Genomic DNA, 23,064 nt, shown 5'->3' on the forward strand with positions numbered 1-23,064 from the left:
TATGGTTGCACCTTGAAAAAAGTTGTAGGCTGACAGGCTGCAGCCAGGAGAGCCATGGACTGACAGATGCCCTGGAAGTAGCAGTTGCCAGCATAAATGTGGACATCTGTGAGAAGACACAGAACAGAGCTGGGAGTCAAAGTCTGAGATGAGGAGAAGGACCTGGAAGAAAGCTTAAAGGCAGCAAAACAGGAAAGAGAGAAGACTTGGATGCAATATTGGAAGATACTTATATATTTCAGAAAGAAAAATGGTCTGAGGGGTAACATGCTCAGGAAAATGGAAGAAGAAAATGTAACTGTAATGACTTCCTCTGCAAAGTACCCTTATTTTTCTGAAATCCCAGGGTGGCAAGCAGCAAATTAGCAAATCCTCAAAATTAATTTGGAAAGCAACCACACTATCTGCTCTGAGAGAATAGTTTAAACTGTCTAACAGAGTTTTTGTAAGGAAAAGGAAAACGTGCCGAAGGGTTCAGTGTTCTTAAAACCAAGTGATGAACCTTTGAAAATAGGATTTTATAATGGAAGAGCAGAGATCATTAACTATTGTAAGCACCTCTAAGAATGACACCTCTATAGTAAATTACATTCAAATTAATATAAAACTGTAAAGTTTCTCTGACAGCTTTGATTATGTAAGTTGATTTTAGTAGTTAAATGTTGACTTTCTATAATGCATTCTCCAAATATTATACTGAATGCTGCATCATATATAACAATTACCATGTCACAGTGCTATTTTGTGTAAATTAAATTATTGACAGCAATATAATTTTGTATTCACTTTATTATTTTGATCCATTTTTCTGTCAAAATATACAATGACTCTTCACTAGATTTAGAAACCAGAAAAACTCTTTAGATGGTGAAGTATTATTCTCCATACATTATTTTTCCTTAGCCTGTAATGAGATCAGGGAAGGAGGGGGAAGCAACATTTCATTCCTCCTCTGACATTGTGTGTGTTTTTAGACACGTTGTCAACTTTAAATTGTGTTTCAATAATTGTGCTTATCAAAAAGTCTGCAATGTCCATGGCAGGCCTGGTCAGGCTGTCCAGGCATGTGGCAGAGATGGTGTTTTTAGTGTGCACCAGCACAAGTGCTGTCCTCAATCACAGCATGGAATATGATGTGGTTGTGATCATAGGTTATTATTATAGGTTGGACTTGATCATCTCCCAGGTATTTTCCAACTTAGTTGATTCTTTGATTCTGTGGTTCTATGATTATTCAGCCTAGCTTTAAGGAGATTCTATTGTACATCTCATGGTGAATACTTCCTGTTCTTTGATATCTCTTATGAATTAAGGTAAAAAACATCATCTGTGTGGAGCAGCTCTTTCTTCACACCTTCTTTTCCCATGTCCTTTTGGAGGCTGTGGGGTGGGTAGGGCAACAGTGATTATCCCTCCTTGGATGCCTGGAGAGTGCTTGCAGGTTGTGGTTTTAACTATTTGTAATGCAGTACTTAGGGTTTTCTCACTCACCTTTCTACAGATGCACAGCCTGTTGGCTCCTCACGACCTGCATGATATTGGAGTGCAGAAATTGGAACACAAGCTGTGTCTTCCTGTTGGATCTCAAGCTCTTCTCCAGGCAAGTACTCTGACCCCCAATATGAAGGCAGTGCAGCTGGCTCACTTCACATAAAGCCCAAAACCTTAATCATAAAGACATGGGGAGGCACTGAGAGTGACTCTGAAACATGGTTTTGGGTGCTGTCCTGTAAGACTAAAGAAATGGGCTGAGATGCTTTTAAACAGAAAAGAGGACTGAATCCAGCACATCACATACTATGGGAAAGGACTCCAACTCTGGGTACAAAAATTCCCTCCATTCTAAGTGATGCTAGAAAGGCTCAGAAAATGCTCATTTTCTCAGCTTGTCCAGACCAGGGAGGTTGGGGTGCACATCTCAGCGGGGTTTAGTTATGATTTAGTTGCAACCAAGCCACGGTCACATCTATATCTGCTTGATAGTAAAAATCAAAGACACATTGGCACTCCTGAGAGACTGGGAAGCAGTTTCTGGTCCTGGGCCAGTGAATGCAGACTTGTTTGTAGCTGTACAGCTGTGGGCTAACTACCACAGTTAGCTGTGGGCTAATTACCTCTACCCAGGTCTGTGCCCTTAATGCCCTGCGAGCCTTAAACTAAAGATTATTTTTCAGATGCTCTTTGCAGTTTTTATACAGCTGCATGGAGCATGTGGAATCACGGGGACTGAGAGGAAAGCTACAAGCTGTCAGCATAGCAGGGATGGGACAGGGGATGAGAGGTAATGGGAGAGAATTCTGAGTTCACCATTTTTAGAAGTTCTCTCTAAATATGCCAAAGCTCATTTGTCTGTTGTCCTCGGGTTGAGAACACATAAATAAAATATATGTCCTTTCTGTGGCAGCACAAAATCAAAAAAAACTCATCTGATACCAATCAAATGCACTTAACCATTGCACGTGCACTTAATTCAGTATGAAATGTTATTACATTCTTAAGTCTACATGCACCAAATTCCCTTGTGCTCAGTTTTAAGATACAGGAGCCTGTAGACACTTGGCAGTCTCTCCTGGGAATTGCTGCTAATGCTGAGAGTAGATGTTGCTTCTTAGCCTGGGTCGTTCATTTTCCCTTTGCTTTAGGCTGTTTGTTGTTGATCTACACTGCACATTCAAGATCTGCAGTGTGGTGGCAGTAGTAGTAGTGTAAACATGGAAAAGAATCTGCTTGAAGACTGATCTGCTTTTATATTAGTCTGATAGAAAAGTATTAGAGTTCTATCAGCCTTGCCCTCCTAAGATACTGGTATTGACTTATATTCTGTAGGCAGAAGATGAGCTTATTAACAATTATTGCAGACACAACGGTTGAAGTACCATGTCAGAATGACCATTTCTGTTAGCTGGAACATTTATAAAATGCCAGGAAATCATCAATGGGTAGAAGAATTGCTTTTTTCTAGTTTCTTGTCTAACATTAATAGCCATCTCCTCTGAATGCTTAACTTGTAAGGAAAGATCTTGTCTTTGCACTTTTCTACATGTATTTTCATGTATCTTCCCCTGTATAAAGCTGTTTGATGCACTAACACATTACAGGGGTAGAGTTCTATTAGATCCAGCTTCACTTGGGAGTAGACAAATAGACCTGGGTCTTCCTATGGCACAAACTAAGCCATGATGCTGGTTTTCTCATTTGGCCTAATTTCTTGTTTGATCTGCCAGTGTGGGAGTTAATTGTATAAACACAGAAATATGGGAGACTGGGAGAAATACATTCTGTGCTGTCCTGTTAGGGTAGCTCTGTTTCTTGCTAGCTTTGTTAATGTGTTGCTTACAGCAGTTTAAATGGCAGGGGCGATGAGGAACAGTTGGTGATGAGAAGGAGTTAATGTGAGAAGACATGAAGAAATCATATTGCATGATAGGAAATTGTTCTTCCCAACATATTTCTGTGCTAGCCCATATAAGTGGGACTCTGTAACAGTACCCTGTGACTACATCAGGAGGTGCAGTGGCATTGACTTCAGGCGTTAAACAAATATATAACCAGGTTCATCTAATTTTAGCATCTGAGATTTTAGATGGTGGCAGTCATTCCTCTTGATGTCTGAGAGCCAGACATTGTGGTGATGAGCTAGATCTCTGTTAGCACCTCAGGTTACTAACCTGGAGAGAGGAACTATGCACAAAAGGAGGATTTAAAGCTACAACAGAGCAAACAAGAACTAACACCTGATTAAGTTATCCTGAGAGTTGGGAAAAATTAACCTGCTGGGCAGGTAATCCCTAATGATACTGTTTTGATTTTACTAGCCTGTCTTCTCAATGTATCCTCTATTTATTCAAAGAAAATCATCTGCTCCTCTCAGTTATTTCAAAGTAAAGTCACAAGAATAGCTTGTTCCCACTCTATTCCAAATATAGATGTTGGCAGCAATTGCTTAGATAAGGGAGAAGGAAAGGAACTACCAAGGAAGAGGAAAGACAGGAGGAGGAAGAGGGAAAAAGAGAGCTGAAAAGGTTGGACAAAGGAGTAGAGAGAGAGACTTGAATGAGAAGGGAGGTGAAAAAAACAAGGACAGTACATCACAGCAGAGAAAACAAATCAAAGATAGCAACAAACTCCTGCGAAACAGGTGGAAGCAACCCAAATATAGGATGAAAAGGACCATGCCTGCTCTCAGGAGAACCTGGAGTTTTAGCTTTGAAAAGTAACCAAACTGTAAATAAAATCATGTCCAATTTTTTTTGTTCACTCAGATTGTAGGGGTTACATGATCGGAAAACTCAAGCTAACTTATGCCACTTAAAAATCTGGCCCTAGAAATTTTACAACAAAACATGCTCCTTATTTTAATCTCTTGGGGGGTGTGGAGGGGGTTGGGTGTTTGTTTGTTTATTTAATTCTCTGCCGCAATAAAATTTGCTGTCTGTTCTGACAGACAGCCATCCATTGGGTAACTTTGCTGAAAATGAATCTGAATCCCCTTGCCCTAAAGAATTCACAGTCAGGATGGTCTTCTGGTGAAACTGGAGCATGTAGACATGCCCTCAGGAGCAGAAAATAAACGCTGATAAAAACTAAGGGAAAACCAGAACCACATACAAACTGACTTACCCAGAGCAAGGAGCTGAGTGTTTTCAAGGCTGAAGGCAGACTTCTTTCAGAGCAAAACACAGAGAAATGAGACATAAATGGAAATGGTTTCTGAGAAGTGGCACATGGAGCAAATGCAAACAAGTGCTTGGAAATTTAGAAATCCTATAAGTGGATCCAGCTTCCTTGGAGGGATGGAAAATTTCTGGGAAACACCCCACAGAACTCTTCTCCATCTCTTCCCAAGAGAAGACTGCTTGGAAAATAGTGTTAGAGGTTTGCTTTCCCTCCTGGTTTGCTGGAGAGATGTTGTATCTTACTTTACTAGTCACTTGAGGATAAATGCTATGCCCAGTTCTGAAGACACTGTTTCCTATAAACCGAATATGTCCAGAAACCTTTCTGACAGGCTTTCTAGGCACTCAGACACTAGGTAATGGGACTAAGAGAACTGAAAATGTGACTCTTGCTACCCCTCTTTTATTTCAGTCCTTCAAGGAAGAAGGCCACTTGCATCATGAAGGCATGTGCTCGATTAGTGTCTCTGGACTGAAGGCCCAGCCGTGGGACAAGGCAGTACTTATACAAAACACAGGAGGCATGTTAGAGCAGGGTAAGTGAAACTAGTTTCAGAAGAAAGGACTGGAAAGTAAAGCTTTGCAGGCAGACTATCACTATTTAGAAACAAAATTGTCATTATTTTGACTCTTGTCTCATGAATGACATGTGTATCCCAGTCATTTTCACAGTTGAGAAGCAACTTTTTTTTCTTTTTTCTTGTCTTTTCTTTTTTTTTTTTTCTTTCTTTTCTTCTTTTCTTTGTCCCCCCAGCAAGCAGCATGCAGAGCTGATATTTTAGCCTTTCAGCAGGGATACCCCTCTGTGGCTTGCTCTCAACGCTTCACTGCAGTACGTGATCCCCCATCGACGCTGCTGGGGTTGTGGGGGTCACAGGCTGTGGCTGGGATCTCTGACTCAACAGGGCTAGAGTCTCTCTACAGATAGCATGAGTGCGATGAAAACCTTTAGGGGTGCTGTTATACGGTGAAACACCAGCAGAACTCAGCCCAACGCGTCGCTCTTTGCTCAGCTGCTGTGTCCTCGGCTGGCTCCCGGGAGCGCCTTTCCCCAGGAGAGGGCAGTGGAGCCCGCACACGCTCCCCGCTCCCCTCCCGACAGCGGCGGGAGCATCCGCTCCCTCGGGTGTTCCGTGGGAAACTCATGGGGCGAGTGCAAGTAGGACTAAGGATTTTATATATATGCTAGAAACCGTGTACAGGAACATCCAGGAAATGTTCTGTGTGTTTAATAACGAGAATAAGTTTTGAGCAAACATGTTTGTTGTTGCTTTTATTTGACTGGAAGTTTTCTCTGTCACACATACTTGTTCACAGCCACACAAACTTAAACCAGTAGTTTATTGATTCTGCATGGGTTTATTTAATTCCTATAGCTCGAATTAGAAAAAGTTATTGACATTTAAATAACCCTTCAGAATGCTGCTACTGCTATCCTAAGCCAAGGTCTCACAATAAAGTTATTTACTTATTTCAAATTTACAGGCACTCATCCTAAGACAACAAGCAGCCTTGGCTGAAAACCACAGAGTGGTTTCAAGGTACTGTAATTAAGGGCAGACTGGGATGCCTTCTCTGCTCCTTAACCATCCCCTTCCTCTAGCATGCCGGCAGTCAGCCAGATGTTTTCTTTAAGTTCATGTTTACAGCAGGTTTCCCTGGCTGGATCCCAGGTTTTGGTGACTGGCCAGTGCAGACTAAGAGCCTATATCAGGCCTCTGAGGGGCAGGCAGGGCAGACTGAAGGGAAGTGGCTTTTGCCAGCAGCCTGGGAATCCAGCAAACACCCCTGGCCAAAACAGAAGGTGAAGTAGTAAACAGGCGTTTCTTCCTGTAAGGACAAGATAAATCTTTCTAACCCCAGTGAGAAGGGGCAAATTTAGGAAACTCTGAAATCCAGCTTTGGAGAGAAGATTTTCTCTTTTATATGAAACATTAAAAACCCACCAACCCCAACATGAATCTAGCCCAGACTTAGGACAGACATTCTTTGCTGTTGTCAGAGTAATTAATCTCCAATCTGTAAACAACTCCCTGTTCCCAAATGAGTTCCTACTCCCGAGGGCACCTGCTGAGCTGAGGCCACCTTAACCCTCCTGAAAGGAGCAGGATGCAGAGTGGAAGCTGCAGGGTGTGTTTCCCATGCAGGCCTGTTAGCACAGGAGGTCGGGTGAGTTTTGCTGCAAAAGCATAGTAACCTCCTGGAGAGATGACTCAAATGTGTGATGCTAAGCTGGTTAAATGTGTTGCTAGCTCTACAGATGATAAGCTGCCTTTTCTTCCTTAGCCACTCTCAACTCAGGTATGGAGGCAAAGATGATTTTATTTCTACAACTCCTGTCTCAGGTATTGGTGGTAGAGAATGAATGCAGGAAAATAAACTCCCAGTGCAATGTCAGCTAGCAGCTTGTTAAAAGAGCAAATATAGTAAATCCAAAGCTTCCCAGTTTCAAAGAAGTTGGGAATAGGAGAGAAGTTCTGCCTTTCAGCTCTGAACCATCCTCAATCACTGCTATATCCACTAAGAGGTCGTGCATATTCGAGCTCTTGGTGTGATTGGGGATATGGCAATTTGCACCAACAAGCTGTCTGTGATATGAAGCCACATGGTTTATAGGAACCACAGAAATTAGTAGGGTATTTCTGCATGTAAGGGCCATTGACGTCAGAGTGAGTTGGACAGTCCAACCTTCAGAGTCTGCTGTAATCAGCCAAACAGGTATCAAAGGTACAAAGCACATGCAAAGCAATACAGCAAGGATACCTGAAAAGGACCCAGAAACATTTAAGTTTTATCTGTCAACATCTTCCTGAAACTGAACATTAAGTATGCTTCCATCTTGCCCCACTCCAGATCCTGCTGCCATTGAGACAAAGCCACTATTGAAAGATGTCAAGTGATTTGATTGTCCCTAGAAAAGCTGGAAATCAGACATATTTTATTGCATTCTGAAGAAGTTTTTTAAAATTAACCAGCCGAGTCAACTACAATAGTATTCCATAGGTGAAGTTAAATTTTATTTGTGTCAGTCTTTCATTGAATCCTATTCCATAGTGGAAGAACATTAAATTAGCCAAGTTAGTTGAAAGCTAGAGTTGATTCATGGGGGGATTAAGGTGGGGTGTGAAACCTTGGTTCTCCTTTCTTCTGTGTGCATTATGATTTAGTGTCATCAGTGGGCATATGGTATTTTGAATTAATGCAAGATGATATAGAATACCCATAAGCCCTAAATCTGAGATATCTGCAATGTTTTGCAGTAGGAACATACTGCACTAGAGTTACTGTTTCCCAAATTCACGTAAAGTAACTCACCCCACTGCACAACAGATTCCAATATTTTGTTCTTTCATAGTAGCGATTAGACCAATTATAGCTCAGCTGTAACGGAAAGGTACAATACAATTGCTCCTACTTCTCAGTCAAATTTCCCAGAACCTGTCTCTCTGTCACACTTTTAAATTTTACTTTTAAATTGAGATTTTTTTTTTTAACATGAAAATATCTAGAATCCCACTGAAAGCTTGCTTTCAACTAAATCTCATATGTCAAACTGTATTGGCTGTACATTAAGTGCTAGAGAGGACTGGTTACAAAAAAATCTATGTTAAAAATCACTGTTACATATTTACTAATTGCTGTGTATAGTTCCCTGATCTCTCATAAAGGCAAACATCTAGCTTTATGTCTACTATTCCTTAGAGAATGCCCCTAAACCCTTTACTTTTCCAGGGATACTGCTGGACTCCGTGGTGCCTGGACAAGTAATGAACCTGGAGCATCACCAAAGGCCATGACCTGGAGGAACTGAAAGAGCCTTTCTCAGCTGGGGTGTGAGGTGTGGCATGGATAAATAGGGTCCTGAGAGACACTGTGACAGTGCTTGGGAGCCAAGGCAGAAGGTAAGTCCATACACCACAGGGATGCCTGAGCACACCCCTCTTCTATGGCACAGGCTGTAATGTATTAGACCTGTAAATATTGGTATCTGCAGTTAAAAATGAAAGTGAAGAGTTTTTAGCCTATGTATTCTCTGGCTTGTTGCTTTGGAACAGGAATGCACTGTCATAATATCTCTCATATGTTGCCATGTCTTGCTGCTGCTTGGATTGTCAATGGGTTGTTTTTTTCACTGCAGACTATTGAAAAGGGGCCTCGCACGCTACAGACCATATGTGAGAGTTGCTTTCCTAAATGCAGTAATAAACAGCCACGAGATGAAATATCCCCAAGTAATGAGATTAGTGACACGGGATACAGCTTTCAAAAATAATTACATCTGACACCCTCATCAGCAAGAAGATGTAGGGGCTGCAAGCTCTAAGCTTGGGAACAGCATATGAAAGATTGGCTTCTCCTGGGAAGGGAGGCACAAGGGAGGTTATTTTTAGTACTTTGGAGAAAAAAAAAAAGCCAGAATTAAAGCACTCTTTGGTTTGATACCCTCGTTATGGAGGAGATCATGGAGAAATAAAGCAAAAGCGGCAGTGGATATGTCACTGAGGATGGAAACTGTGAGAGCAAGAGGTTGAGCAGAGCGGGAGTGGTAGGGTCAGAACGGAACGGGGTGGGGCGGCGGGGGGGGCACTCCTGTCCCGCCGCCACCCCTCCCCGTCCCGTCCTCGCTTGTGCCCGTCGATACAATAACAACCCAGCGACGGCGGAGCAGGCGGTTCCGTTTTCGCGACGGTATATATAGATCAGACACTTTCCAAAACAAGCAGCGCCGCCGAGTCGTTCTGTTCGGCGGCTCTTTCCACCCGTAATTCAAAAAAAAACAAAAAAAATTGTTTTAAATTACTTTTTCTTTGACAAAGGAGAAGCTCTATTCCGTGAATGCGGCTGTTTCCTGACCCGCCGCCGGTTTGCGGTTACAGGCTGCTGAGAAAGTGAGCGGGGTCTGGCGGGGCGGCCCCGGGACCTCCTCTGCTTTTCCGAACCTTTTAAAAATTTTCCGGAACAAGCCCTAAAAGGGTAGGCGGGGCGGGGCCGGATCCTCGCCTTTTTAGGACAAGGGCCCCGCCACCGGAATACCCCCCTGGGCGGCGCGGCGGGCGGCGGCGGGGGCCGAGCGGGGCCGGGGCGGGTCGGGGCCGCCCCCGCGGGGCGCGGAGGGTGCGCGGGGAGGGGGGGCCGGGGCGGGCGCGGGCCGGCGGGTCCCGCACGCGGGCGCCCACGTGACCGCCGGGCCCCGTTCCTCAGTCCTTATATGGGCAGTGACGTCCCGGGCATTCAGGGGGCCCCCATAAATAGTTACAGCCAGACTTGTCCTCCAGCGCGAGCTGCGGCGGGAGCGCGGCGCTCCCGGGGCACCGCGGGCACCGCACCGCCGCGACGGGGCGGCCGCCCGCCCGCACATGCCGCGCCGGCTCCCCGCAGTCCCCCCGCGCTGGTAGTGGGAGGCAGGGGGAAGCGCCCCCTCCTCTCCCTCTCCTCCCCGCCCCGAGCGCCCACCGCCGGCCGGGAGCGCCGCTCCCCCGGCCGCCCCGCTGCCCCCATGATGACCGCCAAGGCGGTAGACAAGATCCCGGTAACCCTCGGTGGGTTCGTGCACCAGCTTCCCGAGGGCATTTACCCCGCGGATGACATCTCCGCCGCGCTGCCAACTTCGGTCGCGATCTTCCCCAATGCCGACCTGGCAGGGCCGTTCGACCAGATGAGCGGTGTGGCAGGAGGTAAGCGGAGCCCTCGCAGGTGCGGGCCAGGCCGCCCGCGGAGAGCGGCGGGGCGGCGGAGACTCGGGGCGGCGGGCGGGGGTCGGACCGGGACGGGGCGCCGGGACCCTCTCCGGGCCTCTCCCGCCGCCCGGCCGGGTCCCCGCCGCCCCTTCGCGACAGCCCTACCTCCGCACCCAGCTCGGGGGGGAAAGTTGCAGTCGGCGCGGAGCCCCCCTGCACCCGGAGCGCAACATGTGCGCGCCGCAGCCCCGCGCTGGGCCGGGGCGGGCGGTGGCTGGGACCGGTGCCGGTCGTCCGGCGGGTGGCGGCGCGGAGGGCTGACCTGCTCCTTGCCCCCCCAGACGGCATGATCAACGTGGACATGGGCGACAAGCGGGCCCTGGACCTGCCCTACGGTGGCGGCTTCGCGCCCAATGCCCCGGCTTCTCGCAATCAGACCTTCACCTACATGGGCAAATTCTCCATCGACCCGCAGTACCCTGGCGCCGGTTGCTACCCCGAGGGCATCATCAACATCGTGAGCGCGGGGATCCTGCAGGGGGTCAGCACGCCCTCCTCCGCCGCCTCCTCCGCCTCCTCCGCCGCCTCCTCGGCCACCGCCGCCTCCGCCACCTCCCCCAACCCGCTGGCCGGGGCCCTCGGCTGCACCATGGCACAGGGCCAGCCAGCCGACCTGGAGCATCTCTACTCGCCTCCGCCGCCGCCCTACTCGGGCTGCGGTGACCTGTACCCGCAAGACCCCTCCTCGGCTTTCCTGCCCGCCGCCGGCGGCGGGGCACTGCCTTTTCCCCCGCCGCCCTCCTACCCCTCCCCGAAGGCGGCGGCGGCCGACGGCGGGCTCTTCACCATGATCCCCGAGTACGGCGGCTTCTTCCCGCCGCCTCAGTGCCAGCGGGAGCTCCACGCCGGCCCCGACCGCAAGCCCTTCCCATGCCCCCTCGACTCGCTCCGCGTCCCGCCGCCCCTCACGCCGCTTTCCACCATCCGCAACTTCACGATGGGGGCGCCCCCGGCGGGCGCCGCCCCCGGCAGCGCTCCCGGCAGCGGCGGGGGCGAGGGTGCGGGCGCCCGGCTGCCCGCCGGCGCCTACAGCCCGCACCACCTGCCGCTGCGGCCCATTCTGCGGCCCCGCAAGTACCCCAACCGGCCCAGCAAGACGCCGGTCCACGAGCGGCCTTACCCGTGCCCCGCCGAGGGCTGCGACCGCCGCTTCTCCCGCTCCGACGAGCTCACCCGGCACATCCGCATCCACACTGGCCACAAGCCCTTCCAGTGCCGTATCTGCATGCGGAACTTCAGCCGCAGCGACCACCTCACCACCCACATCCGCACGCACACCGGCGAGAAACCCTTCGCCTGCGACTTCTGTGGCAGAAAGTTCGCCCGCTCCGACGAAAGGAAGCGGCACACCAAGATTCACCTGCGCCAGAAGGAACGAAAAGGAGCCGCCGCCGCCGGCGGGTGCCCGCAACCCGGCGGCGGGAGCGGCACCGCCGCCCTGGCCCCCTGCGCGGCGCGGACGCGGACGCCCTGACGGCGCGGGACACGCAGGACCCAGCGCGGAGCCGTCGCCGAGCGCGGCGGGCGCGGAGCGGAGCGGGGCCCGGCGGGGCGCGACGAGCACCTGGCGGCGCCGCGGGGCTCCCCCGGGCCGGGGCGAGCCGGAGCGGGCCGGAGCGGCGGGTGTACATAGGGGCTGCGGCGGGAGGATGGATGCATGCAGTGCCGTCGTGGTGAGGTGTCCTTGGTGCCTTGTGTGGTGTAGAGCCCGGTCCCCTGTCTGCATGTGGGGGGTGCCTTACCGATCCGCTCCGACGACAGCGGCGACATCGAGACCGGAAAGTTTTTCCCTCCCTGGTTTTAGTATGGCTGTACATTTCTGCCTATTAATATTGGGATTTTTTTTTTTTTTAGAGACTATATTTTTGTACGCACTGGTTTGGGGTTTTGGTTTTGTTTTTCTTTTTGGTGACTTAAAAGTGTTCCGTTTGTAGTAGGACTTGGGACAGGATGTAAATACTCGGGCTGGGACCGGCGCCCGTGGTCGGCCGGGACCCAGTGCGCCGCAGGTAACACGAATAATGCACAACCACTAACGGGGGCTGGAAGGAGAGAGAGGGGGGGTATCTTTCTGGCCACTCTGTAAATAAATTTTTCGACAATAGGGTAGGTGCTTACAAAGTTTATAAAAGACGACAAATAAATCTCTTAATTATGCTAAATTGACATCTTTATTTCCGTAGGTTCCCTGGCCTGACCCAGGGAGCGGTTGTCCCCCGCTTGTTCCCGATCCACACCGGGTCCCGGCGGCAGAGGGCTGCGGGGCAGCCTGGCCCGGGTCCGATGGGCGCACCGCACCGCCCCGCAAAGCCTCGGCATGGAAAACCTGCAGCCTCGGCCCCAGCATACAAACACTCGCTTTTGGGCACGGGAATTTCCCTCGGAGACGAGAGACGGGATAATATTAACCAGGGAGCGGGGTGGGTTTTTTTTGACTCATTCTGTTTTGTTCCGCGGTTACAATCCGCCCCAGGCAACCTCCGCGAGTGGGCTCCGGAACAGTGAGTACCGCCGCCCCGACGGCCGCCGCTCGGGGGAAGCGGCTCCCGGTGGCGGAGCTGCGCGGGCGGCGCCGCGCCCGCGCTCGGGGGCTCCGCAGCGGCCCGGGGCGGCGGCGCTCACTCCCGCGGCACAGCCGGACTGCTTTTGCTGAATCCACATGGCCGCAATATCGTGCCTTTTTTTTTTTTTTTTTTTTCTTTGTAAACTTATTTTGGTTAATGTTTTTTTAAATGCTATCCCGGCCTCGGCCCACCCTCGGGTCCTGCCATCGGTGCAGGGCCGTAAGCGCCCCACGGGCTTGCCCCTCTGCCACACAGATCCCTGTGCGGCCCGCACTGCAGAAGTGAGCTGTGCAGGAGGGACACCACTAACGCCACAGACCAGCACAGCAGGGCGAAGGGGTTAAGCCCTTTCTCGGTGGTTCCCAGGTGTTAGGTCCCATAGCGCAAAGCCCCGGCAGCACCTGCCTCTTCTGTCTGATAGAAATGCCTGCTCCCCATCTTCTCGAACTCATGCCGCTTTTGGGGTAGCTGCTGTTCAGTGGGAGCTGAAGTGACATGTCTGGTTCTGAATCAAGACAGCTTCTAAAGTTGGGCATGGACCAGCCTGTGCAGGAGAAGCCGCACTCACTGCCCTGCCATCCACCTTAGCAGCACAAGTAAACCTTGACACCCTGCTTTGCAGTTTTGCCACCTGATCCCACATGATCCTGGTCCCCAAGAGACCACAGCCTGCAGCTGAAGGGATGTCATAGAGAAACTGCAGCCTCCTCAACTGCTGGGCTTCTGCAGGTACCACCAAAGCTTTGGATAATCACAACTTGATCATAGCCAGAGCATCTTGAACACAACTGGTATCTCAGCTACCCAGACATGCAATTAAAGGCTCCCCCTGCACTCTCCAAACTACTTTCTTCAGCCATACTACAAAATTAAAACCCAAATCAAAATCAAAAATGATCTAAACACCACCAAAATTGTAGATGAGGTGAACTAAGGAAACTCCTAGTCAGCATCCAGCTACAAGAGCACCTCACATGGTACAGTATCAATGGTCCTACACTCCTGTCTGCACCTTACATTGAGAGCCAGCTTAAAAAAAAAAAAGCAGCAATAGTTTATGTGCCTAGATTTGCCTGCAGGATCTGGGCTAAGAATTCAGTGTAAGCGTTGCCTCCCAAGGAAAGGCTGGTCACACCGTTCAGACTGACAGGCAAAAGCAACCAGAGCTCTGTACCATACTTGGCTCAAGGCTGTCACACTTGTAAAGGAAAGTAATGACTGGTCACTGGTGAGATATCCTGTATTTATTCTACATTTCAGTAATAACAGTTATTTTTCTGTTGTGAAAACACAATAACCAAACTGCAGAGAGAAGGAATGACATTACAGATTTAAACCTTCCGCTTAGATATCCAGAACATGGGAAGTTTCAATTAGTGAGTAAGCAAGAAGTTACACAAAGAGACTTTTTAAAAAATTGCTAATCTCAGGTTTTCTTTGCTATTTTTCCAGCTTTAAATACTTTTGATATTAAAGTTTTTTTTTACCTTAAGTAAAAAAAAGGGGAAAAAAAGGTTTTGCCATGGTTAACAACACTCCGCAGTCTGACCATGCTGTCCTCTTCAGAAAGATGCATTAAATACTGTCCCACAAAACATCTTGACTAGGTTTTACACGTGGAGGAAAAAAATTAAAAACTCAGCAGAAAGACCTAAGGGGAGGATAGAGCAGATAGGATAAAAAATGCTCACTGTCGCAGTTTGTTTTTCCAGTACAGCTGTTTGCACGCACCGTGCTATCTTCTTTGTGTACTTCTGAAAAAGGACAACTGTCTTCATTAGGCTTGGAGAGAGGTAGAAACGGGCTGTAACACAGGGAGGCATTGCCTTGTAATTAATGACTACATTCGATCAAGAATTGTTAAACATTAACTAATGCTAAGCTGCAGGGGAATTCCAAGAAAAACAGGTAAGCCAGCCGCAGAAATATCAGACACCTTTAAGTGCTCAAAGAATAAATGGAAATCACCTGAAATAATTTCTACCAATTTTTCCTTGCAAAAGAAGTAATGCATGCATGCATAATGCTGGCTGTATATTACATTCATTCTTTCGCAGGCCAGGAAAAAAAAAAAAAGCAGCAATGCCGTATCAGAATCATTTAAAAATTCACACATACAAGCCACTGTACAGGAAAAACAAGTCTGCTTTTATAAATACACAGAAAAGTAAAGCCAGTTGTGAAATGATATCTGAAGCAGGCTGGTACATCATTTAGGAGGTTGCTAAGTTGTGTTTTTTTACTCAAATTCTCACATCACGGCTAAGATGGCCAAGGCTGCCCTGGCCTGGGTTTGTGGTACGAAGTGTGCGTTAGGATGAACAGGCACAAGACCAGCCCCTCCAGCACAGATGGGGCACTTCCCCTGTAGAAAAACTTTCTCCCATGTTAGAAAGATTGTATCCCCTGCTGTGGACAAACTGCATCTCCAGGGTGTTTCCATCATAGCAAGGCGAAATTCATGGTGTCTCTTCTACTCTACGTTTATTTAAAAGCCTTATGAAAAAGTAGTCTTTATAAATAGTATAAAGAGGGAAACTGCAAGGCTTCAAAAGCCCAAAGCGTTCACATATAAAAACACAGACCATGCTTTAAAGAGAAGACATCAGGTCAAATCTTATCAGTACCTAGGGTATGTGCTGCTGTATACTGAGGGTTTGCAAATACGCCGTGTTTCTAGAATAGCTTCCACAACAGTGGATAGTTGTTTTTTTCTTATGATGCCCAGTTTCTGCCACCTTCTGCCGCTGCTGTGTTAGAGGTTCCAAGCAAGGTTAATCAGCAGCTGTCTCCTTCTTGCTGAAGGAAATATGCATAGATGCACTCAGTAATTCTCAGTTGCAATAGTGGGATCTTGTATATGACACTTTAAAGAACTTTTGAAAAGTAACTCTGAATCTGACAGTGTCCATTTGGAGCAGTAATTTCCTTAACTCCAGCCCTGGGGATTGATCACTGGCATTTACTGGAGAAGCATGTCCTAGCTCAGGAGTTGTTCTGGATTTGTTTTTTAACAGCAGGGTACAACAACTCTTCTTGAGAATCACTCTGGAGACAGTCCCCAACGGCTGTAGCCAGACCAACCCCCCTTCCCAAACTCAGTGGGTGAAGTTCCCTGGTCCCGTGCTGCCAGCTGGCTCTGACAGTGGGAGCCCCACTAGGAAAAGCCGGGGCGCCTGTGACAATTCTTATTGCATTTACTCTCACTTTGGAGCCTGAACCCCCCTCCCTGATGCGTATTTACACAGGATGCTGGAATATTTGCCCGACCCTTCAGCTGAGCGGCTTAATCACGCTGTTCCCGCACATCGGCCCCAAGGGCATAAACACGTTCTGGCGCTTTATTTCCCCGACTCACGAAGCCCGCGATCAGAGGAAGGCTCTGACCCACGGCGCTCCCGCGAAGCTCCAGCCCGCACTGGACACCGCGTCCCCGCGGTGCCGCTGTCCGGCGGGCTCGGGGGCCGGCCGGGCGGGGGGCGGCGGGTTCCCCCCTCGGCGGGGCGAGCGCACACCGTCCCTGGCGGCCGCCGCCCGGCACGGGCCGCCGGCGGCGCCTCAGAGGCAGACGCGAGGCCCGGGGTAGGGCTCGCCCCCGCACCAGAAGTCGGCGGCCTGCGGGGTCTCCACCAGCCACACCTCCCGCGGCAGCGCAGGCGGCTCCGCGCCCGCCGGCGGCCCGTCCAGCAGCCGGTAGTAGTGGCAGTCCCGGCCGTGCTGGGGGTCGTAGGGCGGCGCCAGGATGTCGAGAAAAGCGGCAGGCCCGTCCACGGCGTCGATCTGGTGGAGGTTGTCGGTGTGCGGCGAGAGCAGGCAGGGCGGCGAGGCGGGCGTGTAGTGCTGGCGGGAGCGGAAAAGGGCGCGCAGGCACGGCCCGCCGCCAGCGGCGGGGGGCGGCGGGGCGGCGGCCGCCCCGGAGGGCAGCGTGTCCATGCAGGCGATGCGCAGCGTGCCGTACAGCACCTTCAGCATGCCGTTCATGCCCGGGTGGTCGTGCAGCGGGATGCAGGCGCCGCTCCGCAGCAGGAACACGCCCATGCTGAAGCTTTCCGTCTCGCAGATGTGCATGTAGCTGACGGGAGGCACCACGCCGGCCCAAGGCGGACCGTCGCCCGCCGCCGCGGCCGACGGCCCCCGCGGCACCAAGTGCAAGTCCTCGGCGCGCACCTCGTCCAGCAGCTGCTGCAGGCGGTGCAGGTTCTCCCCGAAGGCTGGGCCCGCCGGGCTGCGGAAGGTGATGCGCGCCTGCCGCGCCACCCGCTGGATCAGGGAGGCCATGTTGTCCCGGGGCATGGCGGAACGGCCCGGCCCGGCCGCGGCGGGCGGGGCCCGGCTCCGCTTCCGCCACCGCCCCCCGGCCCGCCGCGCAGCCGCGCCGCCGCCGGGCACCACGGGGCTCGTAGTCCGGGCTGGGGCCCCGCCGGGGAGCGCGGAGGAAGGAGGAGGAGGGCAGCAGAGGTGAGGGGGCGCGAGGGGCCGCGGGGCCGGTCGGCTGCCAGAGCTTGTGGCGGCTGCCATGAGCGCTGAGGGGAGACGGGCGTGAGGGGAGACGGGCGGCGGGAGCGGCCGCTGCCCCGGGGCTGAGGGGTCCCGCGCCCTGAGGCTCTGGCACGGCTGTCCGAGGGGCTGCGCTGGCACCGGGGAAGCCTTGGCAGTAAATTGCCCATGGGACGTGTTTCCTCCCCGCTGGGGGGCTGAGGAAACACAGGAGCAACTTGTTACTTGGCTTGTAGTTAAGCCGTGTAAAACTGAGCAGCGTAGTGCAAGTGCGGTGTCATGGGCGTATAGCAACTGCCCACAGACAATTCATCTTTTATCACTAACTGCTTGACCCTAACCACGCCATTTCGGCGCAAACTTATCAGATTTGCGTTTTGTGGCACTCGTACTTCGGTATTGGGTCGAGGTCGTGCTGTACAGCATGTACTGTCCTTCATGCATCGCCTTACGGTCGCTTTTGAGTGTGCTTGTGTCTGAATTCGTTATCTTTAACCACAGGTGAACACCAACGAGCACACAGAGTTCCAGATGCCGATCCTCAGAGAATCCATGTGTAACAGAATGGATGGATAATCTTTTGGCTCTGCTCCAGCCTGGTGCAGCCTGCATGTGGTTATTCCAGGCTAATGTACAAAAAGGGTCATGCATTTATTCTGCCAGGTTTTTATTTAATTTATGTATTTGTGGCAGCAGTCCTATTGCCTTCTTTCTAATTGGCATGGCTGTATGTAGCAGATCATATCTAAAAATCCTTTCATTTGAAGTCAGAGGTTAACCTGTTAGTGCTGAGATTTTTTAAACAAGGTTAGGCTCTGGTCACAGAAATATACAGACTTATTCCACCTTGAGTTCAATTACTTGCACGGATATACAGCATTTAAGTGCCATGGTAGGTCTAGGTTCTGAGAAACAGCTGAATGATATTACATAATGAAATATGACTCCAGGGGCTGCAGCCTGCCAGGTTAAAAACTGCATTTTAAAACCAGGTAAACCAATGTATTTTCTTGATTAAAGGCAAACTCTAGTTGTAAGATATGCATTAAGCTTAAGTAAGATACACATGGCATTAAAATATTCTTACACCTTATCACAGAATGGTTTGTGTTGGAAGGGACCTTAAAAATCATCTGATTCTTGGAACATAACGCCATAGGCAAGGATGCCACCTGCTAGATCAGGTTGCTCAGGACCCCCTTAAACCTGGCTTTGAACACTGCCAGGGATGGGGCATCCACAGGATCTCTGGGCAACCTGCTGAAGTGTCTCACCACCCTCATGTGAATGATAAATACTCTACATCAATCAGAAATACAAGTGTTGTGACATTTGATGGCCTAGTAGAGGATGAAATACTGATGCTGTAGACAAAGATGTGTCTTGGATTATTATTATTTTTTTCCAAAACTATTTCCTGCCCTCTATAAATAAATTTGGTGCACAGAATGCAAATTCAGATCATGGCATAGTTGCATCTCTCTCCACAGAGAAGGATGTTCATTTGACTTGCTGCTTTCAAGTTCCACCTGAAGCTACAAAGGACTGCAATCTTCAGCTGTTTGTTAAGTGCTAAGTGATTTGTTAAGTCTGCCCGTGCCGGTGTTGGGAGCACAGGGTGAAGATCGTGTGTGTATTTCTGCACCTGGCAGGAACAGGTCTGTGTGGCAGGATGCTTAGAATGAGGGGGCATTATCCCAAGTGGGAGAGGGAGAGTCTTTAAAGGTCTGTGAGCCTTCCTGCATGGGAATGAACTGCTGAGGACGCTCTCATTACTGTTGCATTGGTGGCAGCTGGCATTTTGTCAGAAGCAGAAGCTTCGTGTCCAGTGTGCTCTTCTATTCAGCCCCCTTCACAGGGGCAGTCAATTTAATTATGAAGATGTGCACTGGAATTTTTGGCAGTACCATTATCAGTGGTAATGATAGATTCTTTATTGGCCGCCTATTTGTGTCCTGCCCCAATGATTGCACTTTGCTTGCAAGTGAGTGCTAGAATACTCACTTTTGGACACACTGGTTCTTTTTCTATGCAGCACAAAAATCAGATCTGTTGTTGAAACAAATGCTTGGTATTTGTTGTACATTGTGCACTCAGAGTAACTTGCAGTTGAAGGAAAGCTCATCATGGAAAAGCAGGATCCTGAGTCTGAATTCAGCTTGCTCTTGCCTTGCTGAGTGGTATTAGGCGAGTTACTTGACCATTTCACTACTTATCACTCTGTAAACCATGAATCATAAGTTCTACGTACAAGGATGTTTACTAAGAATTTAAGAACATCTTTATGTGGACAATCCTGGTGCCTTATTAAACTAGTGATGAGGTTTATATTTTGTGTAATTGATCGCCTTATAAGCACCAATATTTTTAACTGCTGTATTGGTTGCCGTTTCTAACAGATACAGGCAAAATTATATTAATATTCCAGTTAAATCCTATATCACACCCACATTTTTTCAGTGCAATAATATTCAAATAAACCCACAAATCAACCTCAACAGAAAAGCAAACTGTCCAGCTAACTGGCAATTAAATTGATGTGTTTTTCCTTCTGAAAGGCCATATTCTTAGCTGGCCTCTACTATCTGGAGCATGTGTGAGAAGAACAATCATGGTGTAGTTGCTTGGCTCGGCTTTGGGACTGAATTGTGTTGGTCATGCAATGACCAAAGTTCAGCTCGGAGGTTTTGTGATACAGCCAGTGAGTGGGAGGTCAGGTTTGGGTTATGGTTTTGGTCTCCTCCTGTGATTGTTTTGTTTCTCCACACACTGAAAGAGAGTGAGAAGTGTCACAGCTTTTTTTTTTCTGCCCAACCCCACTATTTTCAGTCTCCTCCCCTTCCTACCTGGACTCCAAACTCTGAACAATTTCTTGCTTCTTTTTTTTGCTATTACATATTACAGCTCCCTTCAAGTTTGTGAAAAGCTCTGGTTAATTCTTGCTTTCTTTTAGGGGTTGCTCCCCATATCTTCCCAATTTCTTTTGAGAAGTTAGAAGTCCCTATAACCATTGGATAAAACCATCTGTAGTGGATGAAAATGTCAGCTGCTTGTGTAGAAAGTCAGTGGTTACCTGTTGCTAAATGTTGTGTCACAACACCAGAATGATTTAAAGAGTCAGAGTTTGGACAGGCAGTACATAGGACAAAACCCAAGAATCTCTGTCAAAGAGCATATTTTTTGCAATATTCCTGCCACTGGATCTTTAAAGGTGTGTTTTGTTTTGTTGTTTGGTTTTAATAGCTGCCACTAATCGAGGAGCTAGATAGGAATGCTAGCCAAACGTGACTCAGATGAGAACAGGACTAAAAAGAGAGAAGACAAACAACATGTCTGTAATATTTGCTGGCTCTCCAGTAAAGGCTTACATAAAAGAAAGTTGGTTATCAATTATTCATCAGAGAATTTATATATCAGTAGAAACACAGGGGAGTGCTAGATATAACTGCACTGAAATCAAAAGGGGAATTAAGTTCATATATATACCAAACATCAAGCAGATCTATGCAACATTAAGGCTTCCACCCACCTTTACCACTTCTTTACTGAGATGCATCCTGCATTCCATTAACTGCTGGAGAGAGTCCACAGGAGGCCAAGATGTTTAGAGGGACAGAGCAACTCTCCTGCAAGGAAAGGCTGTGAGAATTGGGTTTGTTCAGCCTGGACAATGGATGGCTTAGGGGTGACCTAATTGTGGCCTTCCAGTACCTGAAGAGAGGCTACAAGAGGATGGAGATGGACTTTTCACTGAGGCATGTAGTGAGAAGACAAGGGGTAATGGATTCAGTTTGAAAGAGAGCAGATTTAGAGTAGATATTATGAAAAACATGTTTACTGTGGGTGTGTTTAGGCATTACACAGGTTACCCTGGGAGGTTGCCCTGAGTGACTGCCCCATCCCTGGTGGTGTTCAAGGCCAGGCTGAAGTGGGCTCTGAACATCCTCGTGTAGTGCAAGGTGTCTCTGCCCATGGCAGGGGAGTTAGAACTAGATGTGGATGGTCTTTAAGGTCAGTCTCTACCCAGGCCATTCTATGGTTCTGTGAGCCACATAATTCACCCCTTGCTGACTCTTCATGTGTTGTAGCTCCTCAGTTTCTATGTAAAGCACATCATTAATGGGTTTTATTGACAGTTTGCAATGGAACAGCCTAGAGCAGGAGTTGGAGTGACTCAGAGTAGGAAAGGCTGTGTGGCATGCAACTCCCTGTGCATGAATTTGCAGGAATAATGAGCCTTATTCTGATCATCTGAGTTCAGCTCTGCCGACTTTGTGCTTTCCACTGCTGCAAATCAGCTCTGTGCTGGTGTCTCTGGTGCTGCCCAGGTTAGCCTGTGGTGGTGGGTGCTGTGAGTTAGCCATGGCCAAACTCCTTCTGAACTCACTGTCTGTCTAGGGCTGACCCTGGGTGTGAGGAGGAGGGAAGCTGCTCCCTTGCAGGGAAAGCCCTGTGTGTCTGTGCATGTCTGCTTACTCATTATCACTGACCTCAGTGCCATATTTACTTTTACCTGCTGTGTGATAGGTGCAGTAAAAGAGCACTTTTGTGCTAGCTAGGGTGTGATTCCACTCTCTCAGAGCCCGAGAATTGGCAGTAGGTAGCAGTAGGTTGGTCACTAGCTCTGGGACCCCCGAGGGTGTGAGCTGTGGGACTGCCACTGCTTGTGCTATGCTAAGTAGTGGTCACACACCAACTCTGGAACAGCTCTAAAGTAATCTGTTTCAGTAGCTTGAAGAGTTACTGCTGTGCCACTGAGTCACACTTGCTCACTCATAGCCTTCCCTCACTGCCAAAAATGCTTCAGCACAGAGTTATCTTGATGCTGTCTTTCTTTCTCACAATCACGAGTGAGGACTGGCTATGGTTGTCAGCAGGTCAAGCCATAGCAACTTAATTGTCTTTGTTTATATATGTAACACATTATTTTAAGAATAATTTTTCAGCAAGAGAGAGAACTACCTGATTTCTTAATGACTTGGGATCAAGCTTATCCCAGTGGAGATCTATATAGGGCTAATCAACAATGACAAATTTAAGAAGGAAAGAACAGCCAAAGAATATTTTTCAATTTTAAATAAATAATATATATTTTTTTTTCATGGAAAGACTTAGTATTCAGCAGCAAAAGAGGTTAATAGTAAAACTTAGTGGGTAAGGTATTTAGTGGAATGGAAATTTCTTTCAGTGTTTTCAGATGTTTGTAAGGTTTCGTTTCATTCGTAAATCCAATAAAATAATTCTCTGTCCTATAGGTAAATGGTCTGTGTTAGACTCCATGCCTCTCTGGGGAGGAAGGAAATTTTATTCAAGTGTTGAAGCACGTGAAGTGGACTGAGGGAAGCAGAAGGAAATGGCCAAGACCTGCAGAACTGCTACAGCTACCCCTGTATAGCACTGATCTCTCTTTGAGAGAACAACCAGTGTCTGACTACTTCCAAATCAAAGAACATCAAGAAGAAATCATTGTCAATTAGTAGAGAAAAATATCAAGGAAAAAGAGAAGGAAGAGATGCTAGCGTGGGTAAAATGGCAGTGATTGAGGTCAGGGGGATGTTCCAGAGAAGCAGCATCAAGAGGTGAGTTGGT

The 23,064-nt window shown here is 48.8% G+C and overlaps 3 protein-coding genes, 1 long non-coding RNA gene and 1 other non-coding gene across 14 annotated transcripts in view; 4 read left to right on the forward strand and 1 right to left on the reverse strand.

Annotated features, from left to right (window-relative positions):
* LOC116808574 (uncharacterized) overlaps positions 1–3,058 on the forward strand; it is a 64,178-nt gene extending 61,120 nt beyond the window's left edge. For both annotated transcript variants that reach the window (XR_012056665.1, XR_004368303.3), the window contains exon 3: positions 1,502–3,058. This is a non-coding gene — a long non-coding RNA (uncharacterized lncRNA). The remainder of the gene's footprint in view (positions 1–1,501) is intronic.
* A 664-nt stretch (positions 3,059–3,722) lies between these two features.
* Positions 3,723–9,748, forward strand: LOC115495857 (uncharacterized). Its single transcript, XR_012056664.1, has 3 exons — positions 3,723–5,212; positions 6,162–6,217; positions 8,409–9,748. It is a non-coding gene; the product is annotated as an uncharacterized protein (transcript).
* A 165-nt stretch (positions 9,749–9,913) lies between these two features.
* Positions 9,914–12,576, forward strand: EGR2 (early growth response 2). Its single transcript, XM_072930919.1, has 2 exons — positions 9,914–10,351; positions 10,696–12,576. The coding sequence occupies exons 1-2, from the start codon at positions 10,174–10,176 to the stop codon at positions 11,886–11,888; spliced, it is 1,371 nt and encodes a 456-aa protein (XP_072787020.1). The 5' UTR covers positions 9,914–10,173; the 3' UTR covers positions 11,889–12,576.
* Positions 12,577–14,207: 1,631 nt separating this feature from the next.
* Positions 14,208–17,326, reverse strand: ADO (2-aminoethanethiol dioxygenase). The gene has a single exon (XM_030276705.4). It carries the CDS (start codon positions 17,269–17,271, stop codon positions 16,537–16,539), a length of 735 nt encoding a protein of 244 aa, XP_030132565.2. The 5' UTR covers positions 17,272–17,326; the 3' UTR covers positions 14,208–16,536.
* A 723-nt stretch (positions 17,327–18,049) lies between these two features.
* The window catches only part of RTKN2 (rhotekin 2), a 196,172-nt gene continuing 191,157 nt past the window's right edge, over positions 18,050–23,064 (forward strand). For all 9 annotated transcript variants that reach the window (XM_072930896.1, XM_072930899.1, XM_072930897.1 and 6 more), the window contains exons 1-2: positions 18,050–18,467; positions 22,731–23,054. The gene's annotated coding sequence lies outside the window, so the exon portion shown is untranslated. The remainder of the gene's footprint in view (positions 18,468–22,730; positions 23,055–23,064) is intronic.

This window comes from Taeniopygia guttata, chromosome 6 (genome assembly GCF_048771995.1).
Source record: "Taeniopygia guttata chromosome 6, bTaeGut7.mat, whole genome shotgun sequence".
NCBI classification, from domain to species: domain Eukaryota; kingdom Metazoa; phylum Chordata; class Aves; order Passeriformes; family Estrildidae; genus Taeniopygia; species Taeniopygia guttata.

What these genes read in the sequence shown, in the direction of transcription:
- EGR2 (XM_072930919.1), top strand. Translation starts at nt 10,174, where the DNA reads ATGATGACCGCCAAGGCGGTAGACAAGATCCCGGTAACCCTCGGTGGG. An exon ending in GATGAGCGGTGTGGCAGGAG is followed by an intron (nt 10,352 to 10,695) that starts GTAAGCGGAGCC and finishes TTGCCCCCCCAG; the next exon opens with ACGGCATGATCAACGTGGAC.
- ADO (XM_030276705.4), bottom strand. Translation starts at nt 17,271, where the DNA reads ATGCCCCGGGACAACATGGCCTCCCTGATCCAGCGGGTGGCGCGGCAG.